Source organism: Gallus gallus, chromosome 2, assembly GCF_016699485.2.
Source record: "Gallus gallus isolate bGalGal1 chromosome 2, bGalGal1.mat.broiler.GRCg7b, whole genome shotgun sequence".
NCBI classification, from domain to species: Eukaryota; Metazoa; Chordata; class Aves; order Galliformes; family Phasianidae; genus Gallus; species Gallus gallus.
The window spans coordinates 26,680,858-26,690,118 of record NC_052533.1 but is presented as its reverse complement, the minus strand read 5'-3'; the positions used below and the strand labels follow the sequence as shown (position 1 = coordinate 26,690,118).

At 38.6% G+C, this 9,261-nt stretch overlaps 1 protein-coding gene across 2 annotated transcripts in view; it reads right to left on the bottom strand.

Moving 5' to 3' along the window:
• Window positions 1–470: 470 nt before the first annotated feature.
• Window positions 471–9,261, bottom strand: part of SCIN (scinderin) — a 48,656-nt gene continuing 39,865 nt past the window's right edge. For both annotated transcript variants that reach the window (NM_001244593.2, NM_001397733.1), the window contains 6 exons: window positions 7,220–7,390; window positions 6,563–6,740; window positions 5,975–6,096; window positions 4,361–4,438; window positions 2,952–3,012; window positions 471–2,035 (listed from right to left, as the gene is read on the bottom strand). In NM_001244593.2, coding sequence (NP_001231522.2) covers window positions 1,902–2,035; window positions 2,952–3,012; window positions 4,361–4,438; window positions 5,975–6,096; window positions 6,563–6,740; window positions 7,220–7,390 — 744 coding nt within the window. In that variant the 3' untranslated portion in view covers window positions 471–1,901. The remainder of the gene's footprint in view (window positions 2,036–2,951; window positions 3,013–4,360; window positions 4,439–5,974; window positions 6,097–6,562; window positions 6,741–7,219; window positions 7,391–9,261) is intronic.

The following is a 9,261-nucleotide window of genomic DNA, read 5'->3' as shown; positions in this document are numbered from 1 at the left end:
GAAGTGTGCTTGCTGAGTCATTGAAAAGATCTTTGTGCTCTTTCCAGCAGGAGAAGGACATCTCTTCTACTCTTGGAAATAAAATACAACACCCATCCTATTTCCTCTCGCCAAAAAATAACCATTCCTGCAGTCAATCATTTTTGCAAGCAGGGAATTGAAAAGCCTAATAATTAATAACAATGGTGGTATTGTTATTATAAAAAATAATTCTTTTTTTTAAGGATGAAACAATATGCTTCTAAGTGCCCAGTTCTCAAATTCTCACAGTTACTGGGAAGAATTAGATTTTGTTGGCTAAAACAGCTTCAGAGTAAGAATCAAACAAACAAAACCCCACACTCATCCTCTCATTGCACTGTCCACCTAAAGAGGAAACTATCTACTGTTGTTTAAGACGGTTTTGTAGGCATCAGTGGGTGCACTGAGCAATAATGTCAGAGATAAGAAAATCAGTTTTGCACATAACGTACTGTTTCATAATTTTATTTTAAATGAAATGACATCCAGATACAGCCCAGTTATTTAAGAAAGGATCTAAATGAATGTTTAAGGCTGAAAAAACTCCCTGAATTAATTGACTTAGCTTCTCTTTAGTTTTTGTCAATGTTATTATGAGCTCAGATAAAATTCACTCTTTTGCATAACTCAGATTCAAAATCACAATCATAAAAAGTAAAAAATAACTAAAATGTTCACTTTCCAAACTATCTTATGAGAACAACAAAAGTGTTGAAAAGCCTTCGTTAAAAAGCCACATTAACATGATTTACTGCTGTACAAATTGTTTAAAACAAGCATTCTAGGATAAATGCTTAAAGCAGCGCTATAGATTTGTAGCAGGATTTTTCCTAATGCCCTTAAGGAGACTTTTCTGGCAAAGCTACAACTTAAAAAAACATACTTTGAAGATATGCTCTTAAATTCACCAGAATACAAAAAAAGAAATCCCAAATAGCTGTGTCTGAGAGAAACTTATGTGGTGCTTCCTCATACTCCAAATTCCCAGGAATGCTGCTGAAAAAAGCAGTTTCCATGCTGATATTTGACTGAGACCTGTTTAGAAAATGAGTTGGAAACATATCCTGTACCTGACAATGTGAACAAATTACATGCCATGAAAGCACGAGGGACTGCTGAGTAAGGCAATCAAGGCAAAGTATGGCTTAAGTGCGGTCTGGTTAAGGCAGAGTAAGTATTTTTGAAGCTGTTACTTCTGCTTCCACTGAAAAGTAGTTCCCTAAAATGTGCGTGAGAGCTTCAGTTAAAAAGATGTGGAGCTGGAGGCTGGTTTGCATAGAGAAACCTAAAATCCATTAAAATGATTTAGATAGAATCTAAAAAAAAAAAAAAACCCTACGCACCACAAAACACCTTCATATTCTTACAAGTGTACAATCCTAAGCTCCAATTATAATATCTAGACCAAGGACAGCAAACAGACATGTTAAGAACAGCTGTGTCAAAATACTCATCTCTTGTTTGCCCCTTGCAAGACAAAGCTCTGCATCAGGCATTGTCTGAAATTCTACACCAGCCAAATTATGCACAAAATTATGCTGTCTTTACACTAAAGGAGTTTCTTTGGCATTGGTTTGAATTGTTAAGGGAAGGCAGAATTTGGCCCATCTTTGCAAAGTAAAATAAACTGGTCCACTTTTGTGAAGAATTCATAGGTTGCATATTTCCTACGTGAAAAGCCCCACCCACCTCACTTGACAATTATCATTCATCCTATCCAGCACTGAGAACCGCTAAGTTATTCATATAAAGATATCAAAGCTCAGCAAAGGGTAACAAGATCTGCATCATGTTGTTGCATAAGCTTATGCTTAAAAATACTAGAAAATAGTTGTGCACTCATGATTCTTTGGCTTGAAGCTGAAGCTCTCTTGGGTAGCTCAGTTTTTCCATTTGTTGGAATCCCAAGCCAGGAACCAGCCCGTGAAGGTTGGGGGCTCATGCCCCTGCTTCACTATAACGATGGGGGTCCCCTTATCTCTGCCAGAAGGGTCTGTTTCAATATAGCGTTTGGCTAAAAACAAGGGGAAATAAAACATGTAAAATATTAGTTAATTCCTTTGGCATAAAAAAATACATCAAAAAAATAACCCAGGGCTGTTATAATAAAATATTCCATTCAATTATTTCAAAGGCAATGAAATGATCGAGTAATCGCTGATTTCTCCCAGCTGCCAGTGAAAGAATTTTCCACAGGAGTCAAACAGTGATTATTACTCTGATCGGTCCACTGCCATACAACTGTGTTTTGGTTTTTTATTGGAACACATTTGCTGGTGCTGTGTGAATGCACAAGCTTCAGTCCCATTTTTGCCATGTAAAAGCTTCGAATCTGCATTCAGTACAGATCCCCTGACGCCTCAGTGTAACATGAGTACCTATTGGAAATGCAGCAAGGCAACCTTAGCTGCTTTGAGGGAATGCCTGCAAGTGTTTTTAGCAGGAATTCCATCAGGAAGGCTCAGGTATAAGAAATCACACTAAAGATGACACAGGGATTTTTCAAGGAGGTGCATTTCAGGTAAATTGTCTTGATTTGTCCTGCAATAGGAATTTCCTCCTCCACGGGTGGCCACACAGACAGTTGAGGATTTGTTGGCATTCCTTTGACTATACATTGTAGGGTTTGGGTCAGTAATACCTCATTTTATTTTCAGTGCATTTTCTTTTCATTGAGCTCTCCTATATTCACTTTAAAAAGCTCTGATTAATTTTTCTCCTCATAAATTTACAGATAAGGAAGATATATGAGTTTTAAATTACACTTAAAGGAGAAAATAATCTTATCCAGGGCTAAATTCTAATACGCTCAATAACTCTTTTAAACAACATTGTAAACAGAACTACATTTCTTCTTCAATATCTTTTCATTTGTTTAAGCACTATTGATGCTAATTCCCTCAGAATTCTGCCAGGTTGATTTGATTTACCAGATTTAACGGATTCCTGTCGTTCAGTTTCATTAGCTTCTTTCCCAATCCAGACAAAAACCTGCAAACAGAAGAGAGAAAGCTTTAGCCCTTGTGTTTTTATTAGGATTTTATGTGCAATAGGCAAAACACAAAACAGTTGATTCCACTAGGAGAAATAATATATTCTAGGAAAGTACTGCAGAGATACACAAGTCTCATAAACCAAAATTAATGTGTGTTGTTTTTCCCTTGCTGGAGAATGTAGATCTATACTCAACAGTTTCACCACTCTCTTGACTCTGGAATGCCAGACTTGATGCACTCAGACGAAAGGAACTCTAATTACCTTTTCAGTGGTCATCTTTTCCAAGTTTGCAAGGAAATTGCTCTTTGGGTACAGGTGAAAGTGCTGAACAGAAGCTGTCTCTGGATAGGGCTCTGTATACATCAACACTTGTGCCCTGAGACAGATGCTACTCAGGGTAATTGAATATTTCATTGAATAACCCCACTTCCAGAGCCGCAGTCTGCAACCTCCACCTTTGTTTTCTTTTTCTTTTTTTTCTTTCTGCCAAGGATCCTTTTGGAAACCAGCTTCTTTTCCCAGATTTCTTCCATTCATATTTGAGTCTGTATATCCCAACACCTTCCCACCCAGCTATTAATACTGCCTTCCCCTCTGCTCCTTCTTGCATGAGCCTTGCACATTCCTTTGCATTTCCTAAAATCTCAGCCTTTTCCCCTTGATGGTTAGCCCGAAGAAGACAAGTAAAGCATGATGCTCTCCCCATTTCCCTCCAAGGTGCAGAGAAAGAATAGAGAGAATGTGAGACATAGATGTGCTATCCGCACTCACAGTAAGTTTGCCTGCCGTATAAAAATCTCTCAACATTTTCAGTTTTCTATGAATCTAGGAAAATGATGGAGATTACTTCTGTCACCCTCAACTCAGTTCTTTTGAAGAAATCTATGTAAAGGTCTAGTGTTTGTCCCCTTCTCTAATAGGATTTTTTCATAGGTGATGCTGCTACACTGATTTCGTACCTTTGATACCTTTCTTTGCAATAACCTTCCTTCTTAAAATTAATAAGTCTTAGGGATGACGTCAAGAATAATTGAGAGCCTCAATCCTGGAGCTTATACTCTTGCAGCCTCCATTGGTTTTAATGGGAAGTGTCTGCTGTGGTGCCACACTATGCTTAGAAATTCAGTCACTTTTATTCACACTAGCACATCACAGAGCTCAGAAAATACAACTCCCAATGATACAATTTAAAGAAAGCAAAACCTCTTTCATTCTCAGAAATATGATCTTTCCTCCCATCTCACATGCTAAGTTGTTAAGAATAAATTCTTGTTACCACAAAGAACAAACAAACAAAACAAAACAAAACCCACACCAAACAGTGGTAAAATACACAGCTTACCTGCTCCCAAGCATCTAGTAACATGACATCATCTTCAGCCAAATCATCCTGAGTGAATTCTCCTGGGACCTCCTCAATCTAAAAAGGACACTCTGGTGGGTATTTTCTGCTTTTGCTTTAATGACTTCTCAAGACATTCCAATTTTGGATAGACCACAGATGTTTTTTAAAGGACAATAGGAATTGTGACCATTGTGAATTAGGACTGAAGTTTGCCAGAAGGAAAAGACAGGGGGATTTCCATAGTGTGACATGTACTGAACTAACTAAACCAATTTTACAGCTGATGTATTCATGCAGCTTACATTTGTTAATAAAGAAACTACTCTGATTTGCAGCGGGTGATCTCAGTGGTGAAATACACATGCAAGTATGCTTTCCAGTCACTTGAAAATGAGACATGATAGTTAACTAAGCCATTGAGGATTAGCCCCCAGAGGAAATGCAGACTGCTTGCTTCTTCCAGGGATTTACAGGCAGACAAGAAAGCAGTTTAATTTTCATCTGTATGAGCAAGAGAGCTAATAATGTAGCTAATAGCCTGTTAATTGTAAAGGTCTATCAAGCATTTGGCTATGCTTGGTCATGCAGGAGTACTAGAGGGATTGGAATGAGATAGTGCAAAAGTCAGTCCTTTTATCACTCTACCATGATATGGTGGCCAGAAGCTCTGAGGGATCTGACCCCCTTGTTGTGGTGAGCTCTAACAGTGGTGAGTCAGATACTAAGGAAATGAAATGGGAGATACGGAGTTTAACAAATTTGGAGGGAATTTAAAACAGAAAAGCAAGCTAGTGCATAGCTGCCAGCAGGCTATTATAGTGAGAGTTGTTACTTGCATTGTATTTCACAGGAGTATTTTAGAAGCTTGCTATAAGAATATGCTGTACTATTCTTGTAATATTTTAAAGTCTTTATTAAAGGATCCTATCTGTATTATCTCTCTCTGTATGAATGAGATTTCTCTTAAGGAAATTGCAGAGATAGTAGCCAACTATGTTGCCTATCTAAAAATTAGTTCATCTTTTGCAAACACAATATGGTAAGTAATTAAGTCTAAACCATACACTTAATATCCAGCACACAGCTCCAGATATTTCTGCTAAGGAAATATGTCCTCCTACCTCCCTGAGCACAGGCCAGTACCTTAGAGGCAATTACATGTCCTAAATCTCTACATAAAATTTCAGGCTAATAAGGACTTCTGGCAAGGGTTTAGGCTGTTTCTTTTCCTCTTCTCCCACTGTCAGACGCGTAAGGAGAAAGGCACTGACCTGCACTTCCTCAGAGAAATGATAGCAGTCTGGCAATGCTCTGCAAGAACACAATTGGTTTTGACTAGGCAAACACCTCATCTTTTTGCATCTGCATGTCTCTAGTACGCAGCTGGAGCAGGCTGTGCAGACATCTCCAGTATGAATTCTTCTGTCTCTTCTCTGCATTTGGATTGATTCAAAGCACCAAGCCTCAACTCTCTAGCTCTTGCTAAGCACTACTAACTACACAAAGAAAAGCCAGGTCCCCAGATTCATTTAATACCTGTTGGTTCCCAAGATAAAACATGCCAGAAATTACACTATTAAAGAAAGGGGAAAGTATCCATTATACACTTACAATAAATCTGCCGGTCTTATTAGAACAACCAAACAGGCGAGGAGGATGATCTTCAGCCTTTGTCAAAAGCTGAGATGAAGTCTGATATTTTTTTTTACCTCCAAGTGCTTTCCAGAATTCCTCTGAAATATATAATACATAATTTATATAGCAGTGGATTTAACATTTTATGATTTTGCTTGATACTATTTCAGGAATCCCTGAACAGCATCTTATTTGCTGCCTCAAAGATGAATGCATTTTCTTACAGTTCTTCCTCCAGTTTGTCAGCATAACAATAAAGGTGTCACTTGCAGACTTCCATAGAACAACATCTTGCTCCCCTCCTGGTCTCCAAGGGCTAAGAAAGGATTGCTCTGCAGCACCTGCTGCTGCCCTACAGACTTCCAGGGCATTGCACTACTTATGCATCAGCTAATTCCAGATAGATTTCCATTCGAAAATGTTGTGTTAGATTTTCAAAGGGAGAGAGTGAGCATATGGTTCTACTTACAAAATACATAATGGTGAAAAACATTTCGGCTGTATTTCCATACAGTGCTGTATATCCACAGCTGCCCATTAGAAACAGCATGGCTTCAAACCAACCTGGTTCCTGGCCTTCATTAATCTTAGCAGTCTGGCACTTAAGAACACTGGCAATGTATTGAGCTCCTTGTTCCTCTTCTTTGTTTACTCCTTTTCCCACCCAGGTGTAACCAGTGTTGTTTGGAAGTTTCAGAACAAAGGCATCATTGGAATTCAGTGACATTGCATCAACATCAACCTAGAACATCAAGAAAGAAACTGTTTTACACTTCCCATTTTCAAATAGCATGCATCACTATTTTGAATGTTTATATAAAACATACATACAGGTGTTAATCAGCTATGCTTTATTAATTTGATTTTTTCCTGGATTTATACTGATGTAAATTAGAGGAGAACTTCACTTGAAACTAGGATCTGACTTGAAGGACAAATCTTATAACTCTCTGGCAGTAGGAGGGACTGTCTCATTAAGGGTTGCTCATTTCTCATCTGTTCTTTGTCAGTTGACTGCTCACTACACATTTTCTTAGAGTTTCCTCTGCAACAAGCAGATTGGTTGTAGCCAGTTATACTTTATTCCTTTTGATCTTTGATAGGTTGGTCACACAGAGCAGTGGTTTTTAAAGTTGTGTTCGTACCAGATGTGACTATTCAACAGAGATAGTCAGAGCAGCTCATGGTAGCTATACCATATTATTTAGCAGATGACCTTACCTCAGCAATCCTGGTAACGGACATTAGGTTCCTGCGTATTTGGAAGAGCCGTGTGGGTGGAGCAGGTTTCTGACCTTCCTTCTTGGATGTTCCATTCTTGTAGACAGTAAGTGGTTTATTTTTGAACAGGCTCAGTAAATGGGGAGGTTCTTTGCCTTGACTGACTCGAATCTGTATGTACATAAAGAAATGCAATAAAAGAAACAAGAAGACATGGGTAATTATTTTTAGCCTTAGATGAATAGCATAGAGGATGTTAGCTAATAAAACGAGGACTGTTAGCAAGTACAAGAACTGGGAAACTGAGACGCTCTAAAAATATAGTTCCAGACACGTTAAAGTTAGAGTATTTGTGAGATTTGTTGTCAATCACGCTAACACACAGACAGGACTCAAACCTCTAACATAATGTCTCACTGATTAAAATGTCTCCTATCTACTGTAATAAGAAAATTGCTTTTTTTTTTTCTTAGAAAAGAACTGTCGTTTCATGGAGTTTCATAGCGTCACTTAATTCCACTACAAAAGTAACTTGAAATTTTAGAGGATCTGTATTTAAACACAAGAGGGTGGTTGTTCATCCTAATTGGTTTTTTATATGTGCATTTATCTGAAGTATGATGAAAAAGATGAGCATAAATCCTTCCTGCATGAATAACATGGATGACTGAAGGGAACTTCCATTATAGTTACAAAAGACATTGTTGCCATCTCAAAGAACACTGAGCTAGGAAGAACTGCTATTTTTAGGTTAAGGTACAATAAAAGTTACTTGTATACAACTGTTCGTTTGTCCTTTATGAGAGTATCCTCTCTTTTCCCACCTAAGGAAACAAAAACTGACAGCTAAAGAACGTATTGTATATAGATTTTCTATGCAAGTTCCCCTTGCTTTATACAAGGAAAAGTGACTCGCATTGTGCATGAAATGAAGGCAAAAGGAAGGATGGCAGGAGAGAAAAGCTGAGGGGGTCAGAGGGAAGAAAAGGAAATAAATGGAAAGCTGCCTGTCAGGAAGGCAGAGAAAGGCAGCAGCACAGGGAGGAACCATGCCTGTCTTTTGAGGCCATACTGGCTCTGCTTCCTACGCGAAACACCCAGGGGACGTGGCAGTGCCAAGTTGAAGGCTCTGCTGTACTCAGCCATAGGCAGTGGAGCTCAGTATGAGCGTGTTGCAGAGCCCCGGTGCCAGCCCCTGAGCCCTGCCTGGTCAGGCTGGAAGCAGCGGAGAGCCAAGGAAGGGCTGCTGCAATCCGGCAGGTCATGCTGCGCCACCAAGGAAGCGCTTCCAGCTGCTGCACTGCTGGACAGACTGAGAACATTACCTGACTGGGACACCTAACATGTATGCTTCTGGATGCTAAGCTGCAAAACTGTGGCAGGATTTTACAAATCACAAACAACAAGAACGAACAGATGAACAAACAAAAACAACACATGAAACGCGCTGAGGGAAACATTCCAGCAAAACAAATGCTCTCGTGGCGTTTTAATAGTAATTTGTACTGTAGTGCCACCTAGTGAGCAGAAATAATACACTTCAAGCCTTTCCAACTGCTTAAACACACGTTAAGTACAGGTAATATATTTTGGGTAAGCATGTTTATATGTACAAATCCACGCATGCCTATATATAGTTGTGTATTTATAAGCATATACATGCCTACCTAGAATATATTACCTGTACTTAACATGTGTACATTTATACACACACAGCTCTAATAAAACAGCTTCTTAATCCTATTATTGCAGCTATTTAATTGTAATGTTGTTATTACTGCAGTACTGGTCATAGGTATGAGATAAGACTGTATGGTGCTGAGCTCTGTCCAAAGACAGAACATATGTTAGGAATACTTCAAGGAATAATTAACAGGAAGTCTTTTAAACTTTCCTTAGTATAATTTCAATAATAAATCATAACTGATTAATAGACAGAAGTATACTCTGCCTTTTAAGTTTACTGTACATTGGTAAGGATGGGAAATAAATAATTACCTTCTAGTACCTAGAAAATCCCTGCCTGTCCCTAGTCATCTTCC